Source organism: Necator americanus, chromosome X (assembly GCF_031761385.1).
Source record: "Necator americanus strain Aroian chromosome X, whole genome shotgun sequence".
Taxonomy (NCBI): Eukaryota; Metazoa; Nematoda; class Chromadorea; order Rhabditida; family Ancylostomatidae; genus Necator; species Necator americanus.
The window spans coordinates 18,990,235-19,004,992 of NC_087376.1; the positions used below are offsets into that span (position 1 = coordinate 18,990,235).

The 14,758-nt window shown below is 38.2% G+C and overlaps 2 protein-coding genes across 3 annotated transcripts; one reads left to right on the forward strand and one right to left on the reverse strand.

The window, feature by feature from the left end:
- Positions 1-899: 899 nt before the first annotated feature.
- On the reverse strand, positions 900-1,376 carry RB195_024131 (uncharacterized protein; the record flags this gene model as incomplete). The annotated part of the gene is made up of 1 exon (XM_064211802.1): positions 900-1,376. One exon carries the CDS (start codon positions 1,374-1,376, stop codon positions 900-902), a length of 477 nt encoding a protein of 158 aa, XP_064067683.1.
- A 1,364-nt stretch (positions 1,377-2,740) lies between these two features.
- On the forward strand, positions 2,741-8,795 carry RB195_024132 (uncharacterized protein; the record flags this gene model as incomplete). Of its 2 annotated transcripts, XM_064211803.1 has the most annotated exons (6): positions 2,741-2,857; positions 5,780-5,911; positions 5,976-6,093; positions 6,147-6,168; positions 6,260-6,304; positions 8,360-8,795. In XM_064211803.1, 6 exons carry the CDS (start codon positions 2,741-2,743, stop codon positions 8,793-8,795), a joined length of 870 nt encoding a protein of 289 aa, XP_064067684.1. The 2 variants fall into 2 exon arrangements, with proteins under 2 accessions (XP_064067684.1, XP_013301565.2); XM_013446111.2 differs by lacking the exons at positions 2,741-2,857; positions 6,260-6,304; positions 8,360-8,795 and adding exons at positions 3,185-3,230; positions 4,747-4,862 and having other exon boundaries at positions 5,976-6,161.
- Between the last annotated feature and the right edge of the window lie 5,963 nt (positions 8,796-14,758).

Genomic DNA, 14,758 nt, shown 5'->3' on the forward strand with positions numbered 1-14,758 from the left:
ACTCTTTCGATTGAGCGTTTGATGATTTTGACTTCATTTTCTTCCTGATTGCTTGCTGTGCTGTTGTGCTGTGCTCAGGTTCCTAAAACCTAGATCAGAGCAGGAAATATTCTGGTGTTAAAAGGGTGAGCACGTCGTCCTTCATGTTCATTTCCCTACTCACATAAACGTACCTGGTACATTAGGATATGTTCTGTCTATTGAGCGTAAATGGGCCATCCGATACACATCCGTTTCTTATGCACTTCGTCGAGATCGATGCTTTCACATGTTTAATCGAAATCGGGCAGCATTCGTTCCGCTTCGTTGATGTTAGATGTTATTAGAAAAATATCATCAGCGAAACGTAAATGGTGTAGACCATCAGCCTTCACTCTAGTGTCTTCTTTATGACCTTTCGTGTTGCGTTCTCGAGAGTAATCGTAAGTAATTTTGGTGAGATTGTATTACACTATTGGTCTTCTTCCCTCACATCGATGATGTTCTTGTCGAATGGCGAAGTTCCTTTCGTGAAGTTGCTATACAGATCTCAAAGCACCTTCACGTAGTGAGCAGGAACGCCATGGTTGTGCAAGGCTTCCATGACCGCTTCCGTCTCAACCGAATCGAAGACCTTTTTTGAGTCGATGAAAGTGAGACACATCGGCATTTTCTACTCTCGCGATACTTCTATGAGTTTCGAAACCGTGTGTATGTGGCCAGTCGTACTGAACCTTTTCGAAACCCTTCTTGCTCGCATGCTTCTGCGCATGCGCATGTTCAACTAATGTTCCTTCTATCCTGTTTAGGATTACTTTTGTGAAGAGCTTGAAGATGACAGACAGTAAGCAGATTGAGCGATAGTTGCCGATGTCTTGTGAGTCTCCCTTCTTATACAGAAGTACGGTCTTGCAGGTTTTTCATTGCTTAGGAACCTTGCATTCCGACAGATAACGAGTGAAGAGCCTTGCCAGTGTTCTGATGATGACCGGCGGTAGGTAATTCAGATGTTCAGGCTTGATTCTGTCGGGATCGAGTGAAGTGCGATTCTTCACCGACATGATGGCATGTCGGACTTCGGACGGGAGAACCTCTGGAATGACATGTCCATCTTCCCTCAGATGGTGAGGGGGCAAGTGGACATGGCTGTCGAAGAGATCAGAGTAGAAGTCGTAGATGATTTTCTCCATTCCCCTCCTCCACTCAATCGTTGTTCTGCTTGGGTTCCGGAGAGCAGTCGTCTTCTCTTTTGATTGGCGAAGCATCGACTGACATTGCGAATGCTCTTTCCTGCCTCCGGAGTTCCAAAACTGCTGCTTTCCCCTCTTTAAAATTTTCTTCCCTGCCAGGCAATTCCTTTTGCTGACGATGACATAGTCTATTCCATAATTATACATTCATCTGGGCGATTTTCACGTCGAGTTTTGCCTACACAAGAGAGCTTTTGGTGTTGCAAGGTTCCATGAATGGTTATTATCGCCATGATAACCTTGGAAAGCCTTTCCGCTGTTTGTTCCATTGGAGACAATGGGTGCCAAAGTGAAGTTCCTGAGTCGTTTTTCAGGAGTTAATTTCAGCGTTGGAATCATTGAAATCACCAACAGTGACCTTTTAAAAGGTAAGATCTTCTCTTTCGAATTTCTCAGGTCCATGTAGAAAGCTGCGACTACTTCTTCGTAGCGTGATGTTGGAGCGGATGCGACGAAGTTGGTTAAAGCTGGGGTCTCCACGTTTTCTCATCTTCAAAAGTTCATTAGCGTCGTCAATTTTTGGGAGGAATCGGTGTTCATTGCCATATTTGCGTTGAAGATGATACCGATCCCACCAACTCCTCTGCTGTCGCGTGTTCCTAAGAATATTTCCTCTCCAGTGTCATATACGGCGTTCAATGGGTGACACCGTCTCGTGTCGTTTCGGTCATCTTCGATGACGTTGCACTCAATCTCCGTGGCTTGTATCACCAGAAGTTCAGTGGCTGCCTCTTATGCAAGGACGCGTGCGTTGTGTTAACAGATCGTCATCCTTGTTCTTTTTCAATTTTTTTCATTTAAAGAGTTCAAAAAGCAACACTGAGGACACAGTAACATCCGCAGATATACCATCGTTTAAGTAAAACTCGGGCGGAGAACTGTACATCTAGAACCATGCAGTAGTCTCATCTCTTGAACATGTGTTTGGTAGATATCATCACTTTCCTGTTGGCGTCATGCGCACAAATCTGACGTGGTGAGAGAATCCACGGAAAACTAGAGGGATTGTAGACTGCGGGATCAGTGTAGTTCCGCTCATCATCGTCATAGGAATGGGAACCACCTTGGTTACTACGAGGTACGTCACAAGCTCCTCCATGTAAACGTTGCGGCCCCATCGGCAGCCTATTGGTTTCACTTGAATAGGCTGGTGAGAAGACATCATTAATCTTCGATCTCGCACTCGGATGCCGCGAGTGCGCAAGGGTAGGGCGTTGCAGTTGAAGTCGTCGTAAAAAAAGCGGCGTCCTTTACGAAGGAAGAGGAAGAAATGAGCAGAACTTCCTCGGATCTCACGCGGTTTCCCATACCACGTCAGATCCGTGGTGTGCTGCCTTTAAAAACTACTATTTTTAGTATTTAGTATTTTTAGTATTAGATTCTTCTTCATAAAGGTTACATGGACGGACCATTGGTTAAGAAGATTGAAGCATTTATTTATCCATTCTTAAATAATGCATAGCAGTGACCACTGCTACAATGATCACAAAAACCGATATAGGTGTACTCCAATGAAAATCCATACCACGCCAGATTCGTGGGGTGATGCCTTTGAAGGCATCACCCCACGAAACTGGGGTGGTACGGGTTTCAGCCGGGTAATGCCTATACGAAGTCGTGGATTGTGGGTAAGAGGGTGATTCCGTTCATCTTTCTCTGTATCAATGTGAACGGACGACCCCGGAACGCTATTTCTTACGACGGCTTTTGTTGCAATGGTTGCGCACTGCAACAGAAGCCGTCGTAAGAAACATCACTGGACTATCATTGTACTTGTGAACTTGAAACTCCCACCGACGGAAATAAATATACCAGAATCATCATAATAAGTACTAAGTTAAGAAAAATTGCAGCACAGAATTGAAAAAAGAGGATTAAAATTAGAGTTTGAAGAAAAGCCTTCGTGCTGGGTCAGAAACTATAGGTCATTTGGATTATATTGAATATTTCAATAAATGGAAGATTGTGACACTGCAGGACTCCTCATGACGCTACAAATAGGTATTTTTCTTGCGTGTGAACATCCGTTGTGTCAACTCTTCTGATGACTCTTCGATCACTCCAGTGTTACAATACCGACGGTATCTTCTTTAAAAAATGAAACGTTGTTCAAAAATTCCCTTTTTTTGCGTCATGCCCGCCTAAGTTTGTTCATTGAAAATTGAGTGAGGAAAAAAGGACATGATTATAAATAGCATCCTATCGTGACATACGTTTGACCTATAGAGTCACTTCACAAACTAATGACGACTTCGCAATCCTGATAATTACATCCTCAAGATGCATATGGCGGCGAGTTCGTAGAGTCAATGTAATTATGCCTCGCTCTAATCACCATTCCTACAGAGTTCAGATGTAAAACGTCGAAAGTCTAGTATAGAGATTACATACATTTTGGACAGCAGATCCACGACTAATAGCTCATGGCGAGCAGAATGATACCAAACACGACGAAGAACACATTCCCAAAAGAAAAAAAAATCTAAAAAATTTGGCCGTTTTTTCGGTTGAGCATTTCTCAGCTTATGTCAGCCAGATTGAAACCGTCACATATGTCTTTAAACGAACTTCTAGTGTTGAAATTATTAATGATGACGTATAGATTAAAAAAAAAACTATCGAAACAGACGGTTTCGAGATAAAGCAACGTGTATTTATCAATATACTGAAGAATGGAATAAATAGAAATAATGGAAAATTTTCCAGATGATCTGTAGAATTCAATTTCCCAATCATCACACGCTGTTATCATCTAGTTTGGAAGCATTGCTACGCTTGATTTGACCTACGTTCCTTCAAGAAATAATTGGCTTCTATTTACTCATTTCCGCTGGTGAGAGGTAACCATAAAATAAGCTAAAGTGACATTCCTTGAGCTTTCACACACTCTCACTAATGGCGTTTAGGACCAGCAGAATTGCTCCTATTTGATCTCAAAAAGATTTTAAATTAGGTGAAAAAGGAATTGCTATTGCAAACCTTTCTAAAAATATACCAGCATCTCAATGGAAATTATCAGTTAAATGAGCATTCATCACAATATTGAGGATTACATATTGTTCTACTTCGAACCCTCTTTCTTCATTAGTTCTCGCCAAGTCGATATGTCATTATGCACATTCCAATGTTTGGAAGGTCATTTAAAGAAGAGAACTCTAATCTTGCTCACGAGCTAACATCCACTCTACTGAGAGAACAATGCAACTTCTCAGAAAACTTCTTCGGAACGTTTTTCTTCATGTTTTTCGTGTTTCATTCTGCCCTCCGATGAGCTATTAATTGTGGATTTTCTGCCAAAAATATGTGTAATTTCAATACTACACTCTCAACGTTTTAATCTTGTACTGTCTTTAGTGGTAACAATTAAACGAAGGTATAATTACGTAGACCTTACGAGCTCGCTGCCTTCTGGGACTGTGATTATCACGATTTTGAAATCGTTAACTGTTTTTGAAGTAATTGGGGGTATCTCTTGAAAGACGATATAATGGTTTTTTTTTTCTGATTTACTTTTCAGTGAAGGAAGTTACGCGATGGCGACACAAAGGCCATGCCTCCGATATTGCTTCGTTTTTAAAGAAGATAGCGCCGCTAATAGTAGCGGACAGGAACAACATTGTTGAAGGTTTTAGGGTAGAGGTGTTTCCAAGAATTTGTTTAAATCCTTACTTCACAAATTTTTCCTTTGATAGACATGCACATATCCATCTGGAACAAAATAAACCTAGAAGCAGCCCAGCTTACTCAATTCTTATATTTTTGTCAATACCACGATTGGTCCTGATTGCTATTAAAATCGTTTATTCCCTCGTCCGCATCCAAATTATTTACTGACACTAGTAGCGAACCTTGAACTTTTTAAGACTTCGAATTCTCGCAATTAGTCTAAGTATGATAAGGCTTATTTGATAAGCTGTGTGTATAGAAATGGTCCACTCCGGTATCTACTCAATTACCCTAGTTTCCAGAAATTGTCAATAACGTTTCAGTGTGTAATGAGAAAGATTCAACCTGAACGAAATTTGAGGGGAAAATAGTTTACAGGCAGTCTACCGCGAAACTGGCGATGTTGGAATCTCTCCACAAAAACATGGAGTTAGGGTCGTAGATCACGAGTATGAGCATGTTCACCTGTAATTCCCTTCCTCCTAGTCATTCTCAAAAACGGCATGCGAAACTGCTTCTGAATTCGGATTTTCCTACAAAACATCTCCTAACCTGCTGTGTCTGAGAGATGACGATAGTCAATGAGGTTTTCCCAGCGGCCTATTTAAGTAAAACCAATGGATTAGGTGTTTAGACAACGGGGAAGTATATAAAAGTGGCGTTATAAGGTGCCTCGTAGGATGTTCAAATTCCAAATCTACGCCGTTTTTCAGAAAGGACGGAGTTGAAAGTGAGCACGCTCACTCTCGTAATCTACATTCTTAATTCTATCTTTTTGTAAGAAGATCCCAATATCCTCAATTTTTCTGTCTTCAACATTATCATCAAACTACACACAATTTGAAAACCTTAGAACATCCGATAAAAAAGAAAATTACTTCCAGTTTATTCCTAAGAAATTCAAACCACTCGATAGAGAAGCACGTGCGTTCGTCAAACTGCGCTACAAGGACATCGCAAAATATATAATTTGGCCGGAGTGTCGACTGGAAGATGGATTGTGCAGCAAAGTCAATGTACGCTTGCTCTCCGAGTAAACATCACGATACTGAATTGATTTATCCAACTTTCTAGGTTTAGGTAGTAGTTCGCGAGCATCTATCTAAACGAGCACCACCAAGCCCCGATCCACGAACAGTAATAAACGAAGCTGTGATGGAAGATCATCGTTCACCTTATCTTCCTTGTACAATAAATAGTGTGACGAGATCCGATTCCGAGGACTCAAGTAGTGCTGAGTCAGTTTTGGAGATGACTCGATTATAACAGATGAGTGTTTGAACATAACTGTGATCTTTTCGTTCGTTCGTTTGTCGATCGTTTGCTTATGCATGCCAATGTTGATCTACGTATTGTTTAGGTAGCAAGCCTTCTACTCGGCAAGTGGAGTTGAGTCCCAACCTAGTCGGGTAAACCGCTGTGCGTTCGGCCAAGTGGTGCTGTAGAAGAAAAATTGCTAAAATAGAGTAGGAAAAAGATGTTTTCAAAAACGGTGCGCAAGTTGCAACGCTTACAAAATTGATGGGAGTGAAGTGTCAACGAACAACATCCGTATAATCTACGGCGATCATCGGAAACGGACTCTTGCATAGTAGTAGCTGTAGATGTGTGTAAGTGTAGAAAAGTGTAGATAAATGCTTTCGCTGGGTCATCTTTGTCCGGTTCACTTCAATAGGCAACATTTCTTACTTCCTAATTTATTTTAGCGTTTATTTGTTCTTTTATAAGAGGTTTTTGTTAGCTAGTTATAGTTTTAATCTCAAGGAATTCTTTTTCCCTCTCATCAATCTTGTGAGGTGATAAATTCCTTTCCTCTTCCATCTTGGCAATTTTTTGTTGTTGCATAATTTTGATCGGAGACGTAACCGTATCTTGATGTGTATTATCGTATATTGTCGTACCCGTTCTTTTCTTTCCTCGCAACTTGAGTAAACCCTTGGAAAATCTTCTTTCACGATCTCACTAACTCGATCTTGTCTTTATTCTTGAGATCTCTTTGCCATTCATTCTACCAATGAACAGATTACGAGGTACAAATGAACATTTTGCATTTATTCCGTGCACAGGAGGCATTAGTGTAAACAACCCGTTCTTTCCACAACGGCTTGTTTAACTCTTCATTTATGTGCAAATAGTAGAGTGGTCAGTATTTCATATAAACAAATATTTTTGGTACATTTTGAATATCGAAGTATTGGTAAATATTCGAAGGAATTAGCAGCATTAGACTTATATGGTAAAAAAAATATTCGAATTTTAATTTCCTGTTGTATATTACAAGGTTATATTACAATATAAAGTACTGTATGCAAAAAGACAGTTCCTGTTGAATATTCGAGTTGTATTACAGTTTTTCCACAGAGTGGGGCAGCCAAGCAGTCTTAGTAACCTCACAGTTATTGCACGACTTTATTCTCGTTGTTTCCACGGATCTCTTTTGCAAAACACTAATGGAAAAGAGTCTCCTAATTCCGGAGGAAAGCCAGGCAGGGTTGCCCCAGGAAAGATGGAGTTGTGGGACTTATGTAGGCTATCGAAACAGAAAAGGACTATGATGACGATCTGTACTTATAACGCCCGGACGGTTGCTTCGGAAGCGACCATCGAAGATCTGATGATGCAAGCCAAGTAGAGGAGTTGGTGGAGTTGGTGTCCTCGTCAACACGAATATGGCAGTAAACATCGACGCTTTCGAACAACTTACAACCTGAATCAGAGTTTACGGATGAGAAGATGTGGTTCAACGCCAGCTTTAACAACTTACGACCGAATCGGACGTCTGCGGACAAGAAGATGTGGTCCAACGCCAGCTTTGACTATCTTCGTCGCTTAAGCTCCAACATCAAGCTACAAAGAAGTCGAAGCTTGCTATGGACCTGGAGAAGTTTTATAGAGAATTTCATACCTTCTACAAAGTCATAATTGGTGATTTCAATGCCAAAATTGGCCCGCAGAAGAACGCCTTAAGAACTTCTCATCGGAACCCACGGTCTTCAATGGAATGAGGAGGGAGAGAGGCTTTCCGAGTTCATCGTGGCGAGTAAGACCATCAATGGGAACTCGCTATTCCGGAAGCCCTCTTCTCTACGCTGGACGTAGAAGTCTCGCGACGGAGGGTAAATGAAACTGACCACGTAATCTGACGGATATCGCTGTTGCATCAAAGTTTTGTACGGGATTGGACCATCGCCTTCTTCATGGAAGATTTTCTTTCACATGGAGAGGAAAAAAGCCGCGAAATTCACAAAGCGAACTTCCAAAACCATTATCGTTCACTTGTTTTGTCGGTTTGTCGGGTTTTGGGAAGATACCTTCATGGACAACATCGATGGGGAATATGAACAATTTGTAGAACATCTTCAAGAATGAACGAAGAAAGCGAAGAATTTCAAAACCACCAAAAGACGCCTATTTCCGGAAGAGAGCTGATACGTCAGCGTGGGGCTACACGCAAGACTTTGCAGGGAGGTGATAAAAGAAGACTTTAAAGAGAGAAGAGCAGAAGTATTGGCTGAAGCTGCAGAGGCGGGACAGAGTGTTCGTTACGCCCGTCGGAACTTTGCCAATCCTAAAACAATAATGACTGCTCACCGAATCCCAGATATAACAACTACAGCATCGAGAAGAGGGATGGAAAAGGTCATTCACAACTTCTACTCAGATCTCTTCGACAGCCACATCCACTTGCCTCCTCACCATCTGAGGGAATATGGATATGTCATTCCAAGGGTCCTCCCTTCCGAAGTCCAACATGCCATCATGTTGGTGAAGAATCGTGCCTCACTCGATCCCGACAGAATCAACCCTGAACATCTGAATTACCTACCGCCAGTCATCATCAGCACACTGGCGAGGCTCTTCACTCGTTATCTGTCGGAATGCAAGGTTCCTAAGCAATGAAAAACCTGCAAGACCGTACTTCTGTATAAGAAGGGAGACCCACAAGACATCGGCAACTATCGCTCAATCTGCTTACTGTCTGTCATCTTTAAGCTCTTCACAAAAGTAATCCTAAACAGGATAGAAGGAACATTAGTTGAACATGCGCATGCGCAGAAGCATGCGAGCAAGAAGGGTTTCGAAAAGGTTCAGTACGACTGGCCACATACACACGGTTTCGAAACTCATAGAAGTATCGCGAGAGTAGAAAATGCCGATGTGTCTCACTTTCATCGACTCAAAAAAGGCCTTCGATTGGTCTTGCGGCTCTGGTCCAACGATTGTCGCAAGCGACTGGATACCACGCCAAATCAAACGCACAGCAGGAAGACCGCGGACCCGATGGTCAGAGCTCTTTACGTAGTCCTTTAAAGAAAAATACGATGCTCATCGAGTCCCTAGAAAAAGAGATGCCGCTGAGCAACACTTGCGCGTGACCGGGACAAGTGGAAGTACTGGTGGTGCCCGCTTGAGCAAATCGATGAAGAACGGGAGTACAAGTGGTACAGTGTGCGCGTGAGTTTGGCTCACGGTAATATGGGATTTTATAAGAAGGTAGTGGTTCAGTGGTGGAATGTTTATCAAAAATACAGAAAGTCAAGAACACACAGAAGAATGCCGGCCTGCTTCGGCTTGTACATGAAGAAGATACTGACAAACGCGCCGCCTCCTTGCCATGTGGTCGGCAAGGAGGGGACAGTATCGCGTCGAACAATAAACTATCAATTGTCGTGTTCCGAGGTTGGAACACTCCGGCGACACAACAAAAAAAGTATCTATGCATTACATAATAAAATATATCGTAGTAGCATAGAGTTTTCCGATTCTTCTTTCTCGGAGAATGTCGAGTCCTAGATATTTGAGTTGACGAGTGGTGAGTTTTGCAGTTGGGTTGGCAGAGATGAGTAGAAAATGGTTGGAAGACCGCGGATGTTGATGAAAAGTGTGATATGCGGTAAACCGCAGTGCACGCAATTGATGCCGTAATCTTTCGTATCACGATCCCAGTTGATGCTGTAGTCTTTCGTATCACGACCTGTGTATTTGAAGTGGCATCTCTGGAGTTCCAAAAGGCATACTTTGGCATCTCTTACAAATAGTACAATCTTTTATGTATTTCTTAATTGCTCTTGATGGCTGCGGAATCCAATATTTCTGTCTAGCCAGAGACAGTATGTGATCTTTGCCACGGTGAGCATTGTTGCAATGCAAGTCTATAATAATGAGTTTAGCAAGGTCAGAGTCACTATCGATATAAATAGGCATTTTTGTATCTAAAAGTAGATTTGCATTTCGAATTGTTGATTTGTATCTTAAGATTCCATTTTCATTTTTTACGATTATTTGGTTCGGAAACCGTTTTTGCAGTTTTCTCATGTTGACATTCCTATGAAATGATGCTATGATTAATTTCTCACTTAAGCGCATCTCTTCGCAGTCAATTAGCGAGTCCGGGTCAAAGCGCGAGACTGAAGATGGATGTAGTATTACATCGACTGATCCATTGCAATTGATGTCAATCTAGTAGTATTACATCGATTGATCCATTTGTGCAGCACTTTCGCAACCCAAGATACAGTTCGTAACGCTGTCTTGAAGCGCTAAAATCTCGACAGACCTACGAACATTGAGTTCGCATTATCATTATTACTCTCACACTCTTCAACATAGGGATTTTCAAATGTTTCCATTTCTTCCATAATTTCTTTTCCATTCAAAGTATCGATAGAGCGTAGTTCCCAGCTAGATGGCTCTAGTGCCAGCCACTGCGGCCCTCTCACCCAGTTGTGTGAGACGAGTTAAGATGTTATAAGACCGTCGCTATGTTCCAACACATAACAATCGAGGGACGCGAGTCCCCGCATCTGCTGGATTGTTATGTGTTGGAACATGGAAAAAGTTCACGGAGATGCCTTTGCTCTCAACCTGAGATTTAATTTTTTCAATTCGGTCTTTCTGATTGATTATGAAAGCTGGAAGTTTTCGAGAGGAATTAATCCATTGTAGAGCAATTTCACTATCAGTGACAAAAAGGCTAAAATTATAAAACAGAGGTAATGTTTAATTGGATCGTTTCGCCTCTACCTAGACGATCCAATTAAGAACTAGCCTTCCTTGAGGCTCCTCAGTAGGTGAGGAAGGCTAGTCCTAACAAAACTTTCATTGAAATAATAACATGGCATAAAAAAATAACAATAAGAAAATGATGTAAGAAAATATATATTAAAAAAGGAAAATAGGAGTCCAAATCATAATTTACCAACAGTGATACTCAGTTACGCAGCGTAACGTGTCCTTTAAGAACTGTCATTAGAGCACGATATTTTTTAAAAGATGTATTAGTAAGCATTATTACTATAATAAATAGTATGTAGGGGCCTTATAAGTATGAAGTAAAGAAGAATAAATATACAATTGGAAAAATTAGTTATATAGTAAGAGAATAGTTATACAATTGGAAATTAAAATTAATAGCTAAGTAAATTCATTTTAAATTAGAAAAGATATGTAAATATAAGATAAATGAAGATATAAGACCTATAAATAGTAGTATTAATACTAGCAAGTAAGTATGTAAAGTATGTATAGTATAAACCATGAAGGAAAAATAATGTAATACTAGTAATATTATATAATTATAACCTAACGTAAGTCACAACCTTAAATAATATCATGTACGCCCATTAACTACTTCATTAACGAATTTATTAATACTCTTAATATCATCTGTTAATCCAAATTTATAGAGTATAGCTTTATTTTTATACAAACATTTGAAAATACCAGCATATATAAAGTTATGTGAGTAATTATTATCACCTAGTTGGACTTTCATTTCTATAAGTTTATTAGTGAAAAATTCAATATGAGAGCAAACATTAGAGATTCTTAAAGTTTCTGTATATATTGTGGCCATCTTAACGTGTTCGGAGATATTGGAATTTGCATGTGGAAGCTTAATGACATGAAAATTAAAGGAGTCCGTTTTATTATATAGTATAGTTGAAATTTTATTATTTTTTATTGAAATACTTATATCCAAGAAATCACAATAATATTGATCGTTATGAGTCTTTTTAATCTCTAAGATATTGTCATAAACTTTATTAAGAATATGATCAATTGTAATTTCTTCGTAGTTATGAATTATAAGTAAATCATCCATGTATCTGTAAGGAATAAAAACTTCCTTATTATTCTTTCTAATACTTTTTGAATATTTAAATTCCATATTAGACAAGGTAATATCAGCTAATAGTGGGCTAAAATTACCACCTTGTGGAACACCTTGTTTTTGTTTATATACTGTTTCTCCAAAAATACAATAGCTATTATTTAAGAGATAATCAATGTTGTATATAATATCATTAATATTATAAAGCTTGTAATTCTTATAGGAAGTTTCATTAGTATAAAATACTTTGTTTCCTTTAACCGCAATATAAGATTTGTTAGCGTTTCTGAAACATAGATTTAAAAATTCTACAATATTTTTAAGAACAACTACATGTTTCAAATTAGTAAACATATCGGTAAAATCTGCTGAAAACACTTTCAAATTACTGCCTTTAATATTAATAAGATCTTGCGAAATATTAATATTATCAATTGACCAATATGTTTTAATAGTATGATTTCTACTATTAATGACACGATTATAGTTAACGAAATGTCTCTTAAGATACTTGAAAATTGTAAGTAGTTCTATAGCCAATGGTTTAAGGCTACTCTTTTGTGCTCCAGTAATATATCTAAATTTAATTGGGTTTTTATGTACTTTGGGAATAGCGTAAATGTTCGGTAAAGTCCCATTTTCCATAATTTTTAATTTATTTTTTAAACAAAAGAACTTATGTTTTAGTATTATTGCATATTTATCACTTTGCGGAAGATATTCATAGACGTTATTTGTATTATTATATATCAGGGTGTTGCTAGAAGTGTCATAATGAAGACCCATTTCTTTCATTAATATCTTAATGTAGTATTTTTTACAAATGATTCCATAGTTATTACTAGCTTTGTCTAAAGGACAGAAGATAAAGTTGTTTTGGTATGTTTTAAGAATTTTAAATGGTATATTTTCCAAATTCTCTTCTAAATTGTATCTATTAAGAAGAGGCTTAAATCTTTTCCTAAAATCTATTTTAAATTGCTTACATATTTTAATTAAATTTGCCTCTAAAGTATTATATTTATTTCTGAAGATTTTGATAACTTTTTCAATTGCTATGTTATAAGCGTTGATTATGTTAGTCTTTGTAGTCACAATTTTATTTCTGTACTTAGTTCCTTTTTGTAATAAGTCTCTTAGATTACCTTCTTTTATTAAGTTTAAATCTCCAGTAATGATATGATTATGAAAAACGTCAACATATTGCCTATATAGAGGATTAGCACAGATACATGGTTCATTAATAAGATTAATAATAGAATCATTATTCAGTTGTTTTATTATATTATTATAATTAAAAACAAGGCAAGAAACTGGTTTGTTGTATTTATAAATTATCCTTATTGGAATATATTTAAGATTTTTATTATCATTTAGTGCTAATACTCTAATAGTTTTGGAATTAAATATTCTATACAAGTTTATTCTGTCTAATATATCGCTATCATAGTGCATTACTACGTTAATGAAATCTTTTTTAGACCTAGATGTTTCCAATACATTGCTTTTAAAATTAGCTAGTAAGCAAAGTACATATAGTTTAACTATATTGTTAACATTACTAAGGAAATCAATGTCAAGAGATAACCTTAATAAAAGTTTTATATTAGATTTATTCATACTTTTTATAATATTATATATCTTAGTAGGTGAAATTTCTTTAGAATCGGTGTCGGATATATATCTAATTAAATTATCCACTGTTGTCTTATTCCTATCACTAGTTTTGTTTTTTCGATTACCCCTATTTGTTCTTTCTTTGGTTATTTTTAATGAAAAATAGGGGTTTCTATTATTAACTAACAATGGATTGCTAATGTTAGAAATATTACCATAACCCTTAATGTTGTCATTTAAGCCAAACGGAAAAGGTGTCATTAATAGTTTAATCCAAAACAGTTCTTTATCTAAAATTATTGTTTTATTGGTATTTTCCTCCATACTATCTAAAATAGAAATTTTAAAGCTTTTACCACATTTGTGGTAGTGCTCATACAAAGTAGTATGTTTTTTAAAATTATTTATATAATATATATGTTCTTTAATTCTTTTTTTGAGGGCTCTATTAGTAATACCTACATATTGTAAACTACAATTTTCGCAAGTGATGCAATAAACTACATTTTTTGTACTACAATTAGTGAGAGGAGACTTATATGTACCAATCTTAAAGTTAGTCACACTCGAGACAACATAATTATCGAAATCGATTAATTTGCAAAGAGAGCAGCTATTCCTACATGCTGACCCTTTATTATTATTGCCAAAGTTATTGATGGTATACTGGCCCGGACTTATTTTGCTTTTAACTAACCTAGAACAATTATAGTAATTAACTGAGTTAAGCGAAGTTGTTTTTGACCTGTATCTAAACGAATGGGTGGTCATGCCCATACGAAGAGAGGGGTATCCCTGAGGTTCAGTAGGTTTGCTACTAGGGGTTGGCACTCCCTATTTTGTTCCTTAAAGGCATCACCCCGCGAATCTGAGGTGGCGCAGATTTCAGGTGGAGTATTCGTATACAGGATGGGAGACTACGGAGAGGAAGGTGATTCCGTTCATTTCTTCCTAATTGCCGTAAAAAACGGCCCGAAAGATACGGCTTCATTCGTTTTGGCGCACCATTTTGTACAAGAGGTTCGATTGGAGCGCGCCAGTCTTGTGCAGCGCCGCATCTTCCGGGCCGTTTTTCACGGCAATTAGCAAGAAATGGACGAAATCACCTCCCTCTCCGTAGTCTCCCATCCCG